General features: G+C 36.6%; 2 protein-coding genes and 1 long non-coding RNA gene across 6 annotated transcripts in view; 1 reads left to right on the forward strand and 2 right to left on the reverse strand.

Moving 5' to 3' along the window:
* Positions 1–8394, forward strand: part of LOC119840842 (zinc finger CCCH domain-containing protein 18) — an 11987-nt gene extending 3593 nt beyond the window's left edge. For 2 of the 4 annotated variants that reach the window (XM_038367610.1, XM_038367611.1), the window contains exons 6-16: positions 128–281; positions 744–894; positions 1113–1297; positions 1650–1812; positions 2159–2391; positions 3185–3265; positions 4658–4811; positions 5709–5796; positions 6081–6198; positions 6898–6974; positions 7177–8394. In XM_038367610.1, coding sequence (XP_038223538.1) covers positions 128–281; positions 744–894; positions 1113–1297; positions 1650–1812; positions 2159–2391; positions 3185–3265; positions 4658–4811; positions 5709–5796; positions 6081–6198; positions 6898–6974; positions 7177–7319 — 1547 coding nt within the window. In that variant the 3' untranslated portion in view covers positions 7320–8394. The remainder of the gene's footprint in view (positions 1–127; positions 282–743; positions 895–1112; positions 1298–1649; positions 1813–2158; positions 2392–3184; positions 3266–4657; positions 4812–5708; positions 5797–6080; positions 6199–6897; positions 6975–7176) is intronic. The other 2 variants (XM_038367612.1, XM_038367614.1) reach the window with 2 other exon arrangements.
* A 286-nt stretch (positions 8395–8680) lies between these two features.
* LOC119828252 (ribonucleases P/MRP protein subunit POP1) lies at positions 8681–12304 on the reverse strand. The gene is made up of 4 exons (XM_038350357.1): positions 10140–12304; positions 9597–9958; positions 9237–9518; positions 8681–9139 (listed from the first exon to the last, which is right to left on the reverse strand). Exons 1-4 carry the CDS (start codon positions 11530–11532, stop codon positions 8840–8842), a joined length of 2337 nt encoding a protein of 778 aa, XP_038206285.1. The 5' UTR covers positions 11533–12304; the 3' UTR covers positions 8681–8839.
* Positions 12305–14577: 2273 nt separating this feature from the next.
* Positions 14578–21684, reverse strand: part of LOC119840904 — a 12836-nt gene continuing 5729 nt past the window's right edge. The window contains exon 3 of the long non-coding RNA XR_005288336.1: positions 14578–14704. This is a non-coding gene — a long non-coding RNA (uncharacterized LOC119840904). The remainder of the gene's footprint in view (positions 14705–21684) is intronic.

Here is a 21684-nt window from a genome sequence, read left to right on the forward strand (position 1 = left end):
ATTTGCATCAGTCAGTGATAGAATTTATGAAATGGTTTTAATTAAGGTATAAAATGATAAATACATTGATACATAAAAAAATAATTTTAAATCATAACATAACTTGAATTGCTTTGTAAATACTCAGATGAAGAAGTAAAACCGGGAAAACGATCACGCGGGTCATCGTTAGAAGAAGGTGAGGTCTCAGATGAGGCGGAGAGAAGACCAGAAGAAAGTGAACCAAAACCTGTGTGTAGGTTCTTCTCAAGGGGTGCTTGCACTTGGGGCGTTAGTTGCCGGTAAGAACATTTGTGTAAAAAAAAAATCTTGTCATGATAGAATTTACAAGTACCTCTAAATTAAGTGCTAATGTCAGAGGAACAAATTACTACTATTTCATATTTATTATTTTGTATAATATCTTATACAAAATAGAAGACCAGTTGGGCACTAGGGTGAAGTTTTTTTTTGTCATTTATAAGGAAATGCCATATGTACCGATGTTCATATCAATGGTGAAAGTATATAAAAGTAGCTTATCTTATATATAAAATTCTCGTGTCACAGTTTTCGTTGCCATACTCCTCCGAAACGGCTTGACCGATTGCTCTGAAATTTGGTAAGCATATTGGGTAGGTCTGAGAATCGGCCAACATCTATTTTTTATCCCGATATTCCTACGGGATACGGTCTTACGCGGGTGAAACCGCGGGGCGCAGCTAGTATTTTTATATTTTTTTAAATAATTTTTTTATCCATAGGTTCCTCCACCCGGGTGTCACGGATAAGGGCAACTACAACATGTTCGATGTGGTGCGCGGCGTGCCGCCGGCCGGCTTCCCCGCCGCGGCGCCGCGCGACTCCGCGCCGCCCGAGTCCGCTTGGGAGCGGGGCCTGCGGACCGCTAAGGAGGTGTGTGCTAGTTATTGAGTTTAACGTTCGGATAAAATTGATTTATAGTGTGTTCATGTTATGATTGATTTTAAAATGTATTACTTTTTTTAAATGTGTCGTTTTGTAATTCTGAAATCAGTTGGATGTTTTTTAGTACTTACATTACATTCTTATTCCTTTGGCTGTCAGGTATTTATGGGTTTGTTTACAACATAAATTTTCAAATTATAAAATAGATGCTCCGGATAGCGAACAAACGCAAAGAGCAAGACATGGACTTTGAAGAGAAGAAGCTGCATCTCTCTGTGGGCGGTGTGGTCCATGACCCTGACGCAGAACTTGCATATGCGGCCGCTGCAGTGGGTGCTTCGCCCCCGCCACCGCATGAGGTCCCACCAGCCAGGGATACAGATGTCTATAGGTATTTTTGTTTATTATCTAGACCAACAAATTAAAAAGTCATCGTATAATAAAATAATTGGTATATACTACTTACATATATGGTAAATAATATAATTAAAAAATTTCAATTTACTGTATTTTAAGCCACTTGTTTATAAGTATTTTTTTAATTAATAATGCGATTAATAATATATTCTGTGGTCACGTCTAAGTTTTCATGGTATATATATGATCATTTTTACCTTTGAAACCGCCATAATACAATTTAAATTTTTCACATTGAAGATGTTTTCAAAGTTTAAAGTGGCTATGGATTTCAGTAAATTGTGAAAATGTATTTGTTCCATTTATAATTATATAATGATCATCAGGGCATACGGCATGCCGTACCGCGGCCGCTACCCGCGCGCTCCGGGCGACGAGCGCGAGCGGTACTACGAGCGGGAGCGGGGCTACGAGCGGGAGCGGGCTTACGAGCGACCGCCATACTATGACGAGTACGGGGTGCCGCCCGATGACGCGGCGCATCATAAGGTGTGTATTCATATAAAGCAACACGTTTCATATGATCAAAAATGCCACGTATTTGATTCAACTGGTTATTTAATATAGTGTAGTCGCTTTACTCCCAACCTCTCCCCTCGTAATTAAAATCTGACTGCTCCTATGTGTCACGGGATGCATTTCTTAGAGTGTATTAAAAAATTATATGTATTTACAATTTCAAGCATTGATTGTCCCATAGGTATTATTCATTTATTAATATATGCCATGTATGTAATGTTGTATACAAAATTTTTTAATCAAAATAAATTTATTTTTTAGTTTTTTTCGATAATTAATTATAGCTATTATAATAATTGATGCACCATTTACTCAGCGTCGCGTGCGTCCATCCCGCGAGGTGATAGTGCAGCGCGCGGAGGTGGAGCGGCGCGAGGGGCGGGAGGTGCGCGAGCTGCGCGACGTGCGCGACGCGCGGCGCGAGGGCCGCGAGGGACGCGAGGGCCGGGAGGGCCGCGGCGACGAGTGGGCCGACCCCTGGATGAGGGCCGAGCCGGCCGCGCGCCGCCGCCGCGCCCCCTCCAGCGACGACTCGTACTCCTCCTCCAGGTGCGTGCGAGTAGCGTGCGGCGCGTAGCCGCAGTAGCGTGTACGTAGATGTAGGTCGCGTCTAATAAGTTATTGCTGTAGGTACGGTACGGTGTATGGTAGCGTAACCAGTGGGGTGCAGTTTTCGAGTAGGGTTTTGAATTTGGATTTAGTTATTGTTTTGTATTATCGTTGATAATGGTTGACGTGCACTGTACTTTTTTTTAATTTTTATTACAGTATGTTTTTTACATAGATTGATTGATCAAATAACTTATTAGACGAGTGGTGATGATGCAATACTTTGTGCACGAAGCATTTGTATAAGTCATAATTTTTTTTGCACTTAATTTTTTTGCTAGAATGCGACCCAGATCACTGCACAAAGAATTGTCGTGTCTGTAATTGTCTAGGCCATATTTAAAAAAAGTTAAAAGTATCAGTTGTTGTAGAAATCTACATGAGAACAAATTGTATTTGTTTCAATTCGACAATTCATACGTTGACCTCTTGCAAACGTTATTAATTTGTCATTTTTCTCCGTCCCCCCCTCTCCCCGCCGGGTGACGCTTTCATAACAAAATCGCGGTGTTTTGGTGAATCACACTGACGATACTCGATCTCTATTTGCATGCCTCCTATCACTCATTGGGTTCCGCTGCTACTCTGCGTGTGTGTGCGTGTACACGCGTGCACGAGGGACGTGTTCGTGCGCGCTTGCGTGTGTGTGTGTGTGTGTGTGTGTGTTGTGCGTGTGTGTGTGTCGCCCCCGCACCCCCGCCCTCCGCCCCTCGGCCTTCCCTCGGGCCTACAGCTCTTCTAATTCCAGTTCGCGCAGTTCGGGAACGCCGGGAACGAGGCGCAAGAGGAGGGCCTCGTCGTCTTCGAGACAAAGGTGAGGGCTTGTTTGTGTAGTATAGCTGATATCTTGTAGTACATATAGAGCATGGTACACTAATTTAGTTGTAATTTGCATGTATTTTCTTTTCACTAAGTCTCTTGCGAAATTTGTTTCTTTATGTACATTATTGTTACATTTATAATGATATCTACTTTCACAGATTTTGTTTATGCGCATGGTACTATTACAAAACCTTCTTGAATAACTTGCTGTTAAAAAAAAGCTAGTCTTCTCTTTATATTTTTCAGTTAATTAATATGAACTAATGTGCTTAACATTCTTCAGCATATGTGTATTATATTAAATTGTATGAATTAATTTTGATTCCTTGGTGTTTTAACTCTTGACTGAGAATAATTTTGATGTTGTGTCTTAATGTATTCCACTCTATAATATTTGTACAGCTCATATTATATGAGGTAGAATGAAGAAACCTAGAAAATAAATTCCATGTAAAATATAATACAAATTAGGTAGCAATGTTATGCAATAAACGGTACATTATGAAAAAAAAAGACATTATAGATTCCCATGTCTTTGCTCTACTAGGATGTTACCTAGGTTTTGATTATGTTGCGTATATTATTTTAATATTAACCTGCCCGGGATTAAATGTTGAGCCTGATAACGACAAGGCTCATCTGTAAATTATACCTCTACACTTTTTGGGTTATGAATTTAGATTTATATGTGCTAGTACTAGTTGTGACCCGCGGCTTCACCCATATCGTAGACGATGTTATATAGCTTATATCCTTTCTCAATAAACAGACTATACAAAACAAAAAACGAAATCGCAACAGGTGTTCCTTAATTTAACGCGTTCGAATAAACAAGTCTTCAGCTTAGCGCCAGTCTGAGTTAAAGCTGTCTATATTAACTATATTCATTACTCGTATTAAATTCATCTCAGTCGGTTTCGTCGGAATTCTGATTTTCTATTATGTCGCGATATAAACCGAAAAATGGGTGTTTTAATTATTATTTGGTTTACTCAGGTATATTATAAATGGTGAAAACGAGTGTGCTTTCCATTTATAATCCACCAAGTCAATATGGGCAGGTTAATTAGGTAAAGAGAAAAGAGTAAATTGTGTGTGTATTAATACACACTATAGTAATAATTTGGGATGTGTATGTATTATGGTATTTATTTATAATAATTAGGTATTCGCCTAAAAATGTGGAAATGGAATAACTTCGTACCAATTAATTTAAAAAGCAGGTTAATTAATAAAAAAAATATATATGCAAAGCGCCAATTTGTAAAAAAAAAATATATATAAAAAAAAATGTGTATGTTTTAATTAATAAAATGCCCATCATCCAAAAAAATGAATTTAGATAATTGATAAAATGAGAGTGCTAATCCGTCGCTACGTTTAGGCTGTCCCCGTCGGTGATAGTCCGCGAGCGGCGGCTGGCGAGCGCGCGCGCGACCGCCATGAACCCGCCGGCGCCGCGCCGCCGCGCGCCCTCGCCCGCCGCCGCGCGCCAGCTCGCCGCCAACCCGCCCGCGCCCGCCTCGCACCGCCACAAGGTGAGCTCGTGTACTCATGTGTGAGAGACTCGCTTGGCGACACTGTAACACATGATATTATTATTATTTTATTCATTTTAATGTAATAGCGGGCAACTGAGCTGTTAGTTCGCCTGATGGTAAACGATCACCACCGTCAAATGTCTCTGAATGCGCTCCTCGCTTTTAAGGGGAAAAGGATGAGTTAAGGATTGACGACTGGAAAGAAGGAATGGCCTGGGAAGGATGAGGAAAAGGAAACGGGCCTTCGGTTCCCCCATCCCTTAGTATGGGGCAGATGATGTACATCTGTTTCACCGATCGATTTTCTATAGGGACAAGTAGGTGATCAGCCTTCTGTGTCCTGCCAAACCGAGATATTTTTTCGTGCGTCCCCATCGAGAATTGAACCCAGGACCCCTCAGTTCTACGCTCACCTCATCATGCCACTATTTCACGCCGGTTTCTGTATGTACTTCCCCGGTGCGATCTGGGTCAATTCGTGCAGAAGTGTGCTTGACTGGCAGCTACCCTACCAACACCCGTGCATGGCCCCAAAGTAAGTTGGGTGCGTGAATAAGCGAGTGTCTGTTTGTGAATGAGTTAATATCAATGAATTTCTGAGTTGGTGAGTGAATCAGTGTGAAAAAAATTCATCAACTGTATAATTTGTTATGTTAACTTATCTTTATATGTTTGAATTTTGAAACATTCTTATTTCACTTTAGACAATTGTTAATTAATAAAGTTTCGCGGATAGCATTAATTGGTTTGGTGTTAGGACTGAGTTATTGAAATTAAACTTTTTAACAGATTTTTATATGTCTGATGTTCACATTATTATTAAAATACTCAGCACGGACACAAAATACCAATCATTTAAAGAGTGAGACTATAATCTAAATATTTGCTTTTCAGGATGAAATAGATCCGTATGGACGTACCAAAGTATCGAGCCGAAGTCGTAACAGAAAAAAGTATTCCCGTTCTTCATCTTCTGGTTCAGGTAAGGAATTCATATTATACTATCGTATATTATAAAACAATGTCTCAAAACAGTTTCTCTAATATACAAAGTTCACTTATCGTATCGTAGTATCGTTCTATTTTATATTTAACAATAATGTGTCAATGTTCCGCACAGATTGAGAGATTTAAAAAGCATTTCAATGCTATAAAACTAAAAATTTAATTGTGCATAGATTTTTCCATTCAGACAGCATAATTGAATAATAAGCAGTTCAATGTGGTTTTTCATAAGATAAACTATAAAATGATAACATAATACAGAATCATCATCGTCATCGAGCGAGTCGGAGAGTGAATCTCGCTCATCATCAACATCTGGCAGTTCGGGAGCGAGACGAGCGAGGAACGCTCGCCTGCTCAACGCTGCTGCTAGACCTAGGTAAATATAATTTTCATTTAACTCTATTTAACTAGCAAAAAGTAGTGCTTCGTCTTTTATGTTATATAGGGCAACTGAGCTGGTGGTTCGCCTGATGGTAAGCGATCACCACCGCCCATGAACAGAGGAAGGGTAGTGCATCTGTAAATGCGCTGCCCGCTTTTAAGGGATAAGAGATAGGGAAAGGATTGACGACTGAAAACATGGAATGGACTGGGAAGAGTGTGGACAAGGAAACTGGCTTCTTCTTTTGTAGTGTTCGCGGAGATTTCCACATAAATTGACAAATTTTTGGTATTTTATTAGTGTGAATGATAGCTATGATAAAACCCGAAGCCATAGATAGTGTCACATTTTCTCACTAATCTCAATGGATGTCCGTGACCAGAAAATATATATCCATTAATTGAAAATAATTATTTTATTAGCTGACCCTGTAAACAGTGTTCTGCTAGTTACTTATTACTAAGGGATATAACATATGAGATTTCTTAAAAATCGATCAAGCCGTTTTCGTGGCAGTTAACACTGACATTAGAAATTTGCATATTAGGGTTAGGTTACCCTAACCAACCAAAGTTAGGGTTCACAGCACTAAAATACCGAGTACTTAAATCTTTTATTGACCTAAGAGCAAGTTAATGATTTTGATTGTCTATCTTTAGAAATTATAATATCAAAATAATTGTTTTTCTTTAGGATGAATGCGAAGTCTACGGCCGGACTAGCAGCGGCCGTGGCAGTTAGCAGTAAGAAGGAGGCATCAAGCGAGAGAGGTAAACTAATTATAACTCAATTTTCTTTTTCTAACATAGAAACACTGTTACGTTCGTTTAAAATAATAACATTTATAGATAGAAAGAATACATAAATAAAATAAGTACATCTTATAATACAAGCTTTTTTCTGTGCGACAGTTTAATTACAGACCTTAACAGTGCGCAATACCACGTTACGTAATATTCTCGCAATTTCCAGAGATTGGCGGCAAAAAACGTTCAGCGACATCACCGGTAGGTGGCGCTGCACCAGCGAAGAAGTCCGTCTCGAGGCGAGAGGAACTGCTTAAGCAGTTGAAGGCCGTCGAGGACGCTATAGCCAGAAAGCGTTCCAAGATATAACTAGTGTTGAGAACCTTTGGCCTTTACTGGCTTTGGACTAGTGTTGTGCTCTATGTAAATCGGTTTTGTGCTTTACTGTTTAGCGAAGGTGTTTCATTATCTGTGTCTTTTTTTGTACTATTATAATGTGTTGTAATGTGATCCAACTGAGAAGAAAAACGGCAATGACCTTTATGCGTCTAATTTCATTTGATTGAATATAAATTCGACGTGTTTTAGGAATTTGGCATTCCGATTTTAATTATAACGAAAGATAATTTAACATCAATATACAATAGTATTTATCGATTATTGATCCTCTTACTCTTTTAATATTTGCCATCAGGCTATGTTATAGCCTACATTAAGCTTATTTTGTAATTTGAGAATGTATATGATTTCATTAAATCCAATACGAGAGAGTATCAAATTCAAATAAGAAGAGGTTTATGTGTTAAAACACATACATTCCATGGAAATTTAAAATTTAACATTTTTGCTTCTCAATTGAACAGAAGATAGGTAAGATATTGTTTATGAGCCACAAAATAATATTAGAAATCGGTTTTCATTCAATGTATTAATACCAAAAGAAAGGCTTGAGCTCAATTTATTAAGAGATAACAAAATGTTGGTACAATTTCTAACAATGAATTACCTTTGTTATATTACTGAAACCATATTGTTTGTGATCTAAGATTTACATAGAAGCATTTTGACTTTCAAAATATTTTGCTATATGACAGGAGTGTACGCAATCAGTACAAACTCGATGACAAGTCTTGAATAATTATGTTTGGTGTAAGTAATAGTGGCTTTACTAACCATGTTACTGTATTTATGAGGCGAAACCCTGCTTATAGATGAATACAAAAATAAAATGTTAATGGTAAATAAGGATACATTCTCGTAAAGGTTTTGTAGTAAGGCCGTAGGTGTTAGTTAAGTGTATTACACCTGTATATGCATATGTTTGTATCAATTTAAATGCAAGTGTAACAAATTATTCAATGTTATCACAAAGTGGATAATTTGCAAAGTGAGGTTTGTGATTGTAGTGACTGGACGAGTAAAGAATAAATGCATTAGTTTTGTAGTTTGTTGTTTTATTTTAAAAATAGCTTAATGAAATGAGATTCTATGATCTCTGGATCCAACGAGGTAGCCTTAAGATAGTCGATATTCGGCATTAACTTCAAATCACACACAAGATTGTCATAGTTTAATGTCTTCTTTTACTCTATGCATATTAAGTAGGATTCTTGTTTCGAAGTTAAGTAAGAAATAATTATCTATGTTTTATTCAAGACACTTCTATGACTACATTTCAGTATCATCTCTGACTTCTAAATAATTAATTGATTCATAAATAAAAGTAAATATTAGTGAATATAATTTTTATTTCTTAACAATTAAAATTGCAAATTTCTATTCACTGTGTTAGGGTTACACCCTAAAAAGTTCCGACTTTTCTTCCAAATTTTTTAAACATTGTAGAGTCAAGTAGAGTTTCTTATATTGTGTAGGAACAACAAAATAAATTATGAATTGGTAATTATCTGGATACTCGCCACTCTATATTTCCTTGATGTTGGATTTCTTATAAGAACTTTATTTATTTTCTTTTCTAACAGTTCCATCAGTGCATTACATGCTATATATCCAACAGCACAGCTCTTCGCTTCAGTGAAACTAAATGCGCCTTTAGTGACATAGCCCATTGTTTGTCTGATACATGCATTTCTAACACTATTTACATTAGATGGGACCCATAATTCTCTCATGCTTTTAACATATTCTGATGGTTCACTGTGCTGTATTTTTTGTTTCTTTTCAGGAAGCTAAAAACAAGAGATATCATAAAAAATTATCAGCAAATTCATAAATAAATAATAAATAATAATAATTATAAATTTATTTTTAAAATAGGTAACTTACATCTTTAGATGATTTTTTAAGTTTTTGTCTCTTTCTTCTTAACTGTTTCAATAATTTCTTATTCTCTTTTCGTTTTTCTTTCCTTTTTTCAGTGTTTGTGTCTTCATGCTGAGGTTCACAAATAATTATTTTTGATGTTATATCACCTACATTTGGCATACATATTAATGCATGATCTCTCATAACTCCTTTACCATCAATTTTCAAGTAAACAGCAATCAAGCAGGAATCAGTATTTATAGGGTGTGTATTGAGTATCTGCTTTTTTTTTGTGAAGGATTCCTAAAAAAAAAAGAATTGTAAATGGAATAAATTATACAACTGCTACGTCAAAATTTTTAATTGAAGTATAAAACTTACCTGTAGTTCATTTAAAATAACTTTGTCTCTTAATACAAATAACTTATTGACATCATTGTTACTCCAATCTTTTAATAAAATATTCCAGGGACATATGAATGGGTTTGATATGCCTAATTTGATATAATTTACTCTTTTACTAGGTGGACGTCGGAAATAATGTTCTTTTAGTTGGATTTCAATCCTCTTTTCTTCAATTCTACCAGCATTAGAATCTGGTGAGAAATAGCATTCACCCATTTCGTGTGCTAGATTTTCTGTTTCTCTGAGCCCTCCTGTTCTCGCACCAAACATGACAAATGTTAGCCAGAAGGGAATACCATAACGCGACGGTACTAATATATCCCATCCACTTCCATAGCCTAAAAAGTTAATAGTACATTTGAGTTACTGTTACTGTCTCATATTAATTAAAATGACAGAATCAGATTGTGTGGGAGATAAAGTTCTAAGAGAGCTATTTGACTTGTGCTTTTTTTATATGAATTTGTTTAAGGTGATCAATATTGGAATATCTTTATGTATTTGTAACCTGATGCTTACCAACTTTTTTAGATTCTGGATTTTGTGAACCAGGCTGTTGTATTATGACAACAGGAATACTCTGTAAAGCTGGGTCATCTTCGTTCACCTCCCCAGGTACAATTTCTGTCATTGTTACATGTTCAATAAATTTAGTATTTGATACAGCATTGTTTTTAACTATATTGCTAATACTTTCATCCCATATAGGAGATGAGGAGGCATATGATGGTATATGTGTTAAATTATTATGAGTTGTGTCTGGCTCCAATATCTGGGCTTTGGTACGTTTATTTGGACGACTCCATCTAGGATCTTTAACAATCAAACCTATAACCATCCTCGGCGGCAATTGAGCCGGTGAGAATAAATTATTTATACTAGACCAGTAATTAGACTTGTTTTCTATATCTAAGTTAACATTACTTTTTTTAGCTTCAGCTACCCATTCATTAGAGTCAATATTTTTTATATCTGTCACACATTTCAGTGAATGTGTTAAAATGGCATGACTTTTAGGTCCGGTTAATCGAAATCTATTAAAAAGTCCATACATTAAATTTATTTTCACATTCAACGGTTCATTTGTTAACTTTATCCGTTTATTATCATTGTTTTTGGCAACAAATGCACATGAGTCTGTAATAATGTTAGTTAAAATAGACTCAATTTCTTTTACTTGTGATGGATGAACAAATAATATAAGAAAAGGCTGTGACTTAGCTTGCACCCATACAAATTCAACTTTTCCAATAAAGTCATATGGGTATGAATGTGGATTAAAAATATTAACACAGCCTGATCTATGACCAGATATGTAAGCTTTAGCAGATATACTTAACCCACAAGATTTATTTGTAATACTATTAAACATTTGTTGAATATCTGCAACAGGTCCTTTAACTTGTATAGGGATATAGTATGAAATATCCCGTAAGAGACAGTGCGCTGAAGATGCTCTATAGCATGCTCTAAATGCTTTGTCACATGGCCTATGTGCTAATCGGTACCCCCATCTCTCCACCATGTGAAACCTTTTTGCATGCCAAATGTGTGTTTCTAGCCACGCAATTCTTCTCTGTCTCCTGGTGTACTCTTCCAATAGATTGGCTGGTCGGCGTCTATACTTCCTTGATGGCCTTTTTTGTTTTGGGGGTAAGCCGCTCCTTTTCAATTGCTCCAAATGACCCTCTCGTAATCTTCTTGGCAATCTTTTGCAGTTGTGGCTCATAACTCGACGTCGCATATGTACAGGCAATGCTTGAAAAATCAACTTAGATTTAGCGGGTCGAAGTATACTTTCAGTCATTGCTGCTATTTCAACGCTCCTCGATGAAGCAAATTTAAAACTATTCGCTGTATGCGGTAAGTGCTCCGTGCCTCCTAAAGTGGCATCAAAATCTTTGGAATCCATTTCTGATAGGTTAGCGTTTTACAATAATATGCAGGAACTAATTAGAAATTTATCTAAATGTGTGTTAAATTAAAAAATATATGAGTATGTGCAATAATCGATGTTTTACAACAGTCAATTCCATTCAATTCTTTTGCTGGGTGGAAATTATGTTTATGCACATTTACAACAGTCAACAACACATTCCCACATGGCTATGACATTGATGGCTTGTCAAATGTCAATGTCTTGATCTGATAAATATTAATTTGACATTTGAACGGTCACTCTTGCCATTAAACTGTCATTAACTAATATTAAAAAAGTTTTGTCTACAGTATATTCTAAGAACTGGAAATCCAACTTTTCTTGAAAATTTGCGATTAAATTACAGTGTTTTAAAAACAATTGATCATGTGTTGGTTGTTATACACAAAGTTTATGTAATAAAATAAGCAATAAATAGCTGTGCCGCGCGGTTTCCCACGTAGTCTATTCCGCTTTGTTTTATTCTATTATATAAGCTCCATTACTACCCAATATCAGCCTTGCATCAAAATCCTTTCGGCGGTTTTCGCACAAAAGTGTTACCTACACTAAAATTACAAAAATTACATGCGTAAATTCTTACAAACTATCGCGCTAACAATATTGCATCATAACTCAGATAAGAATAGGGAGGATATGTTCAAGAACATATTTTCACAATGGGCTTACTCCCCAAATATTTTAATGCAGCTTGTATGTCATTCTGTTATTTTTAACAGAACTAGCGCCTGTACCATATATACGTATATAGGCTATATATTAATAATAATGTAATCTCTGTACTAATTCACACTCTAACTTTCTAACAAAATAAAAAATTTTGATGTTTTGTATTAAGTAAGATAAGAATAGGGAGGATTTTTTCAATTCGATAGCATTATTTGCATTTACCACATTTCATAAGCGATATTTTTGAAAACATATTTTCACAATGGACTAACTCTCCAAATATTTTAATACAGATAATATGTTATTCTGTTATTTTTAACAGAACTAGCGCCTGTACCATATGTAGGTACGCATATAGGCAATATATTAATAATAATTTAATCTCTGCATTAATGCACTCTCTAACTTTCTAACAAAATCAAAAATTTCCGCCAGCTCTCGATCTGCTTCTCTGGCAGTCAAGTTTATACCATCGCGAGGCGCTCGTATTTTAGTCGTATTATAAAACCGAAAAAGTAGATGAAATTTTATTGCTGAGGTAGAATCATGTAATGACTAAAATTACCTATTCAAGTAAAGGCAGGTAAGGAACAAGGGTATTAATTAATAGAGCGACTAAGGATTTTATTTCAAATTTATTTTTATCTTTTTCCCAAAGAGCTTTGTTATAGTTAAACGCATATTGACTATATGTAAAATGGCAATCACAAGCACAGCAGATTAACTTTCTAAAAGATTTTTCTTTCTTTAGAGGTCTTAGATAATCGATTGAACGATTGAAAAGCATTAAACTTGAACCTTTTTATGTATACCAATACCTATACATCCTGAAAAAAAGTGTTTTATTATTTATGTAATTTAATAACGGTTTATTATCTTATTTTTTAAGTCTATTACAAGTATTTGTTAAATTAAAACAAAAATATTAAAACTAAAAACTGCTGCTAACATAACAGTTAACGTTAGTAGAAGCCTAACTACCTGAACCTAGACTGGTCATCATGCTAAAAAAATCAAAATTGGTAATATTATTAGTTACATTGATACAAGTTACATTAAGCTTCTACTACCGTTTAATGTTATATTAGCAGCAGTTACAATATCCGTGTGAAAATAAATAAATAAAGAATCAACGAAATAAATGGGATCATAAATGTACACCAAACGTCAATCCGCCGAAATTCAAATGTTATTAAAGATTTGATTTTTATAAATCATGAAATATTTTGATAAATTAATTAAAAATTGTAGGTATTTCATTTTAAAAGGAAATAACGATATTAATGCGATTAACATATAAAAACATTTATATGTTAATCGCATTAATATCTATTTATTATGATGGATAAAAAAATATTTATTATTGAATTTTTACACAGGTACAATTATCCATAAAAGTTAACTAAAAGGAACGTCATTCTATTGATACAGTTGGACACATTTGAAAAAGGTTTTATTAACATTTTGATAACGAAAACTTTGGACGCTTGATCAAAATAAAGTGAAAGCTCATCTGATCACTAATCGACACAAACATTGTTTATGAATTTTTCAGTTTCAAAGTTTTCATTTTTTTTTGAATCAGCGCATTAATTTCACACGTCCAATGTCTATTTTATAAAAACTTACTCGGTAAATGTTATTTTTAAACAGTTAAAATATAAACTGTAAAAAAATTGTTAGTTATTGTAATATAATAATTAAAATTAGCATAACTAACAAATTTGTGTAAAAATTTGAATAGGTACATGATAATTTAACTGACCGAGTTCTGTTTAAAATTTATTTACTCAAATTATTTATTAGGAATGCATTTAAATAAATAATTGGAGTAAATAATGTTATCCCATTTCGACAAGAAAGTTATTGATGGTTATAAGAAAAAGCTTTCAACATGTTCCAATCATTTTATAGATGTCATGATAATCAGCTGTTTCTATAAACAACAGTAACAGTAATATCGCCGAGGAAATTAGTATAAAATAAAATACAGAAACATTTCATGCAGTTCAAACGCAGTCTTCACTTCTCTTCAACGTTGTCACGGTGCCGAAGTAAATGTAGTCTTCTTTATCGACATAAGAACAAAATCAGCTTTCACAATGATCTCAGAATATAAAACAATCTGTCAAATCATTATGAAAACCAGTTTCGTAATTCTTATTGCTTCATCCGCTTCGGCTTCTTGTGATCTTCGAACTTTCTTCATTTCTTTAAATACCTTCTTATATCGACACCTATAGATAGAAAATAATACATGATTTACGACTATATAACATAAACCGACGAACAAACAACATGTAAGAATTGTAATAAACACAACAGCGAGGCACAATAGAGGAATATGAATGAATTTGTCATGCGGCAGGAATGGTGTATGACGTGTAGGGACGCTCCCATTAAGCCGTATGCCATGACATCATGCTGACTCAGCCCGGAATTCGCCACCAAGCATCGCCCCGATCTAGTGCCCGATCTGTAATGAAACAAACTACATGTTATTAAAGCATTATAAACAATTATTAACGATTCGATTTGAGTGGACGCGTTCACAAGGACCCTATTATTGCGCTCAGTAGAGCCGTCGACTAATATAGAAATAAACGAAGGCGGCAGGGCGTACGGAGCATGTTAAAGTTATGCGGGTTCACCCACACCACAAGTCGACACTAATTAGGCAAAACGGAGTACGCCGGCGCTGTTGGCCACAAATGGTGCGAAAAAGCGCCTCCGGCCTTGTTGGGGCGGTTGCGCGGGAGTTGCGGCGCCGCTACTATTATTTCACTAAATTACTGTCGCCGGTGTCTATACCTTTGTTGCAATCCAACCCTTACGGTAAAAGTCTTTCCAAAAATATTTCAATTCCACTATTGCTTTACAATGTCGATGTAACTCGTAGCGTTTTCGACTAAATCCCTGGCACATTGACAGTTTATATTAAAGAAAATTGTGGGAGCGCGTTTAGAAATCAAAATAACTATTGAGTGTTGCAAAATTGTATAAATGATGACTATTAACTGGCACTGTAGTAGGTAATGGGCGGAAGGCCTGCATTATGTCGACAAATATGTACTTAGATTGTAGGTTTGTGTGCTACAATACCGATGACCTGAAAACAGCTTGTGTTTGTTAGGAATTAAAATCATATAAAAGTTGTTTTAAATCTTAGTTTGCTAAATAATTTGGTGAATTTCTTGACGTGTAGGAAAAAGGAATCTCAAAAAATGTATATCGTGATTTAGAGCAAAGGTGATGTGATGCAGGGAGGCAATGCAGGTGCGCACAAGGCTGCCGCGTGACGTCACGTCCGCACGCTCAATGGACGCGCTATGTGGGCCACACGTGTCACCGGCCTCCCCGCCCCGCACCACCAATACTGCTCTAATTGCTGACAACTATGGGAAATAGCGCAAATGTATCTTTATCGCGGCCCACGTTACCTCGCGATAACGCCGTCTACACAAGCTTTTGTAACCGGAAACGTTGGTCTAAAATCTAGCGTGTTATATAAAATCCATGGTACGGGACAATAGTATGTAGCCAGTGACATGACGAAACGAGAAGCAGCATCGCGACAAGTATGTAGGGCGACTGGCGAATGACAACGACGTCTATTAGTGCGGGCGACCGCTATAGAGTATAGACATGATTCTGACAATTCTATTCTAAGTTTGCGAGCGTCTGCATGCTAATAGCATTTAGCATAATATATGAACCGTGAAATTCGCTTTGTAAAATTGCATTGCGTATTACAATTGTGTAGTGAATGCATTTGCTTAACGAGATAAATGTTTTATGGATATTTGAACTCACTTACTCTTTACTAAGATGTAAACAAGAGTTTATAGTGGTTTACGAATAAATACCGATATATATGTACGTACAATTTATTTCTCATAATCATACAAAAATAACAAAAATAATATGTAGGTACGTATGTTCAACGTCTTATAATTTTGTCAACATAAAGTTTGATTTCTGACGTTAAGCATATCACAAACGATGATTTAGAAAGTCTACGTAGTATATTACACCCAGCATTAAAATATTAAATATTAGATATTAAATTTAATGACAAAATGCTCTTCTATTTTATATTTTCATTCATAGTGGCAGTGGGTCATATGTGGATACATATACATATATTCAAAGACTAATTATCGAGCTGTAAGGCAAGAATTTATAAGGCTGTATGAGAGGTTTAAGATCGGTATTCAGTAAACAAATAAAGAAGAAAGTGGTCGCGGCGAGATGTTATCACTTATCAACGTTTATCTCGGCCGGTGTTATGGTATGCGCAGGTATAGAGATAGGGCGAGCATTCCGCGGTTCTAACGGTGTATTATTTCGCCGATCACGGCGGTCGGCGGCGTGAATGGCCGCGAGATGCAGCGCGCAGGCTGCAGCGCCCCCTCCCCCGCGCCTCGCTGGCGGTGCCCCCCGGCGTCCGCGCCCGCGCCCCGCCGCATTCCGCCGCACAGGCCGCTTGCGCAACCTCCGCCACATTCCATTCATAGCGGCGCGCGACTCAATAACCACACCGCGAGCCTCCTACTATTTGAACTAAGCTCGAGCATGCCTTCCCAGAATGGTTAAATGAGCGCAGTTTTTGAAATTTTAGAGCGTTACGCCACATTTCTTTGTAAAGTTCACGGCGTTCGGTTGCCGTGAATTCCGCCGGCCGTTGACCCGCTCGCCACGGCTTTCTCTGCCTCGCTGTTTGCTATTGGAACGAATCTATTAATTGGAGAAACTCGGTTCACACATGAACGTGGAAAGTAGACTGAATAAGCTCGGCTCAGTTTGAAGATTTCATCGGGAAAATCTTTAGATAAATTTTCAATATTTGACACTCACACAAACGGGTCAGATAAATGATCGATCGATAAAGTAAGTGTTGTCGCATTCACGGCAACAATACCGAAGTATTATGTTGACAGCGTGCGACTTTCACACGGGGATTTCCCGATATCTGATAGGCTTGAATCTCGCTTTCGGAGACAGGCGTGTGGGAATATATCTATCATGTTATTGTGAGTTAGGTGATGTTACCGAATCTGATACTTTCCAAATCAGAATAGATAAAGTAAAAAATAAAATTGTCAGCAAATAGTATCTAGATACCTATGAAAATGAAGCAAAACAATTTGTACAAATTCTAGTTAGACTATATTTCCATTTGATGATAGTAATAACGGCAAATCATGATTGATTTAAATCGGCTAAGCTCACGATGTCAACATTAGAATCAGTGCAGCATCGAGGCACGGTGCAGCGCGGCGAGTGCTGCATTCCCCTCTACCGTGGGTGAAATGTCACCAAACAGCATTCCGAAATATTTGAAACGACCTTTATGGCGCGAAAGAAAGTGTCTGGAGTGCGGGGCGGGGAGAGGGGTACTCGCGACCGTGGGACAGAGGCGCGCGCGCCAGTCGCACGGCGCCCCCCGCCCGTACCGCACCTCCTGCATTCCATTGCGCCTCCCTCCGAATTTATTCAGCCGCGACCCGAGCTGACCGTCCAACGAATCCACCACCCTTTACAATAGATTTCGCAATTTGATAACACTAACACTTGATTTTATTTTATTTTTGTATCAAATTTTTATCATACTTATCACCACTAAACGTATCAAATTGAGCACGGTGTGTAAATGGACACCCTCAAATTTTCATAATTAGCATGGAGCGGTGAAGACTTAAATTTATTGCTTGAATATATAAAGAAAAATGTTTTATTAGTATACCAACTGAGTATCTGCATACGATGAATATTTTTCTATACTTGTATGGGTGAAATTTTATGGCCAGTACTGGGTACTATTTATCCATTATAATATTCTCATAAAATTAAAACTTTTGCGCCTGTAATTTGACTCGGTACTCTGATATAATCATCTTAAAAGATTTTGTGTTAAGTAGTTTAAGAGGTCTACACGTTAAAGAGAAATTGCGGTACGAACGTCGACCGGAGGCGTGTGACGCAACTTGAAGGGACTACACAGCTTTGAGCGTCCGATTTTGGCGAACTAGGAGCTCGTCCGGGCAGCGGAGGCGGCGTCGCAAATAGCCCGTGACGCGGCGGGCGCTGCACTTTCGCGCGGTCATATGCCCGGCGCCGCAGACGCTCGTAATCGTCTCTATTTAAAAACGTCGACGCCGGCGGGGAATGTGAGCGACAATGCACGCGTCAACGACCGCTCGCGGCGGAAGCACACTTCCAGGCGGAAACTTGCGCCCGCGCCTTAAGGGATTCGCTATTTATAATCGCAGGACTGATGTAACGAGTAATCTTTACACGTGTAGCAGCGGAAAGGACGAGGATTGGATGCGTATGTGCATTCTTCAGTGTTGTGACTGGCTTCATTATGACCACGTTTTACTCGCATTAACAATTACATTCAAACCTGTTTTCCTTTTATTTTGTAGTATCCTTTAGTGTTACAAGTGCTTGTAATATACATGTATTTATAGGGTGGGATCTTATAATAATATATCAAATAATAATATGCCTCTTTATAGAATCTAAAGCGTCCGAGTTCGCAAACCTATCATCATAAAATAATGGTCATACATCAATGTCTAATTAGAAATAATTATCGTATAAACGGATATCAATAAAAAAGTAATAAGCAGGTTGATCCACAAAATAGTTAACGATACATTTTAACAAGATGCCTGAATAACTGAACGATCAATCTGTTTATAATTGTAGTGATGCTACCGTCGCCATAACGAGTAGCTTCGTAATAACTCAATCGCTTTGTTGCAAAGGTGTAATCGGAAAAAAAATATTTTCTCAAAGCGAATTTATCATTATATAAGCGATGGGAAACAGTTTGCTATTTAGTGAAATATAAAACTACAAGTGACCGCTGTGTGACTGAGATGATTAACAATTTTAAACGTCTCCTTAAAGCTTTCATACAACGGCTAACGTAATTCTTTATAACGAAACATAATTCTAATACGAACAATTTAAATACTCCAAGCGGTACTAGCTAAACGAGTATGTTTATTATCGGCTACGAGATCCGCTGTATCCCCTTGCGTTCGTTCCGGTCGAAGCGCATCCGTGGCTAGCCCCAGAAGGAGGACCCGCACTTAATTATAATACGATACTATCTGTTACCGAAATACATGTATGTGCACATCGCAGAACTATTTCATATTCAATTATATTTCCTGATTCTTAATGACTGCCAATTAGATGTGGAGATATCTAAATAGAATTCCATTTATAATTTATAGTGGACACTAATATGATTATTATACTGTTTGACGTGTTGCTGTTTACGCATGTGAAATAATTTCGAAATGGTTTACTTGTATTGTACGTTTGTTTATTGTGCGAGCAACAGTTTAACCAATTGCGAACATTTTTGGTATGATCAGTTTTTAAAGTATATAGTAGATCGTCTCGTATCTAGCAATCATTTCATGATGTTATTAATACATTTTATCAAAACTATATTGAACTTTAGAACAAAGAAACATAAAGGCATCGATTATTTTGGAATTACGTACTTTTTAATTGTCAAGTGAGCCACATGAACCTATTGTTTATTAATGATACCTAAAACTACAATAAAAAAACATTCGTTTACAGTTAGCGACGTTTATCCGTAATTGGCGTGCATGTTTTAGTTACAAAGAGCCCATAACTACATTAAGATTCAATTAAGCCACGTTACACAGTATGTCATTTTCGTAATTGTCACGATATCGAAGTTTAATATGTATTAGGCGATGGACACCGAGTAATGGCTGGTACGTGAGCGAGGTACAACACGCATCCTAATAAACTGTTATTATGGACAAATTAAGGAACGATTTATATATGCTATGTGATACCTGGAGAACTAAACGTGGTATATAAAATGCTAACATTTATTAGAGAATTCTGTGATTTATATAGTGTCAGTATGGAATTGATTAAGGAACAATATCTAAATCTCTATGGAAAACTTAAAGTGGTGTAAGGAAATCTAATAATGGTAAAGCGAATATTAAGGGCTTATGTGACTTCGCGTAATGGGATGACTATTTGAATTTATGTGACGTATGTTGTTAGATTTTTAATCTTTAAATTCTTTGGATAACATACTGATGAATTATTGCTTTCATTACTTGATTGACTGAAATTTTTTTGTGAATGTCGTATATATAATAGTGCAGTGTCTTTTTTTGAATTGGAGTATAAATAATGTCATCTATGTATGATTTGGAAAATATAAACTTGATTTTAAGATTTATTTACACTTCGGATTGGACTTATCTAGTAAGTATTCTATAATAGTCATAAATATTTGTACATATTTCAATGAAAAGTTTAAGGTTAAAAGAGACTGATTCGAGTGAAAGTTGCTGCATTAAAGCCTTTCGAAGGCTGCTACGAAGTTGCTACGAAAAGTGCTACGACGCTATTTTCATAAAATAACCTGCGAAATTTTACATTTAAAACATATATTTTTTTAATACAACGTTTTGCGCAAATAATATAGCTAAACATAATCAAGACAAATTGTTGTCATCATAACAATAAAATCTCGATATTTCACGTGCAAATATATTGTTATTACATAAATGCACAACTCGGACTGAATAATTTTGCATTCATTACACATTCTTGTCAATCGCGTTCCAATTACTGCGTTAGTAATTCTATTAATTACCAAGAAATACAATTTTATATCAAATAACGGCGGTGTTTTATTTTCAATAAGAAAATTATTTAGATTATTTCTAAACGCCACCATGTTTATATTCTAAGAATGGTTAAATCATTCTCATAAATTTTTATAAAATTGTTCAACGCAAGATATAATATATTACAGTACGTGTTTAATGTGATTTGAGGAAAATACAAAATAATAAAATTTTAATTCTGAAAAATGTGGTTCAACCATCAATCTCGTTTATTCAGAATTAGAGGCAATGCATACGATTCAAAACTAGTATCACATAAGGTTATGTACACATAGAGTGACGTTAGTCCGATGTACCTACAAAACAGTGAGTAGGTCGCAACTCGAAAAGCATCGCGCACACAACAGATGTAAAACGTGACACAGTTTCAGTTTTCAGGACGGAAAGTGTGTCTAGGCGCTACATTCCGTATTGTTTTAGTAACGACAATGTGTGGCGCCAAGGCGCGGCAGCGATATGTTTTATTCAACGCGGGCCGCGACCCGCGCCGCCCCCCAAATTCTGTTAGCCTTGTCTCGTCCCGCGCACCGCCGACTCTAATTACTTAGTAACATGGCCGACTTTACCGTGTCACGATTATTTCGATTATCGGTAAAGTCAACAAGTGGAAATAGGCGACGGCCGACACAGAAATGAATATCGCCACTTAGAGGACATAATTGGTATAATGAATGGGTTTCGGATGCTAATCGTAGGTTCAGGTGCGTCGGATGGGGGGCGCGAGAAGGGCGGCGAGGGGTGCGAGGGG

This window comes from Zerene cesonia, chromosome 7, assembly GCF_012273895.1.
Source record: "Zerene cesonia ecotype Mississippi chromosome 7, Zerene_cesonia_1.1, whole genome shotgun sequence".
In the NCBI taxonomy this organism is placed as follows: domain Eukaryota; kingdom Metazoa; phylum Arthropoda; class Insecta; order Lepidoptera; family Pieridae; genus Zerene; species Zerene cesonia.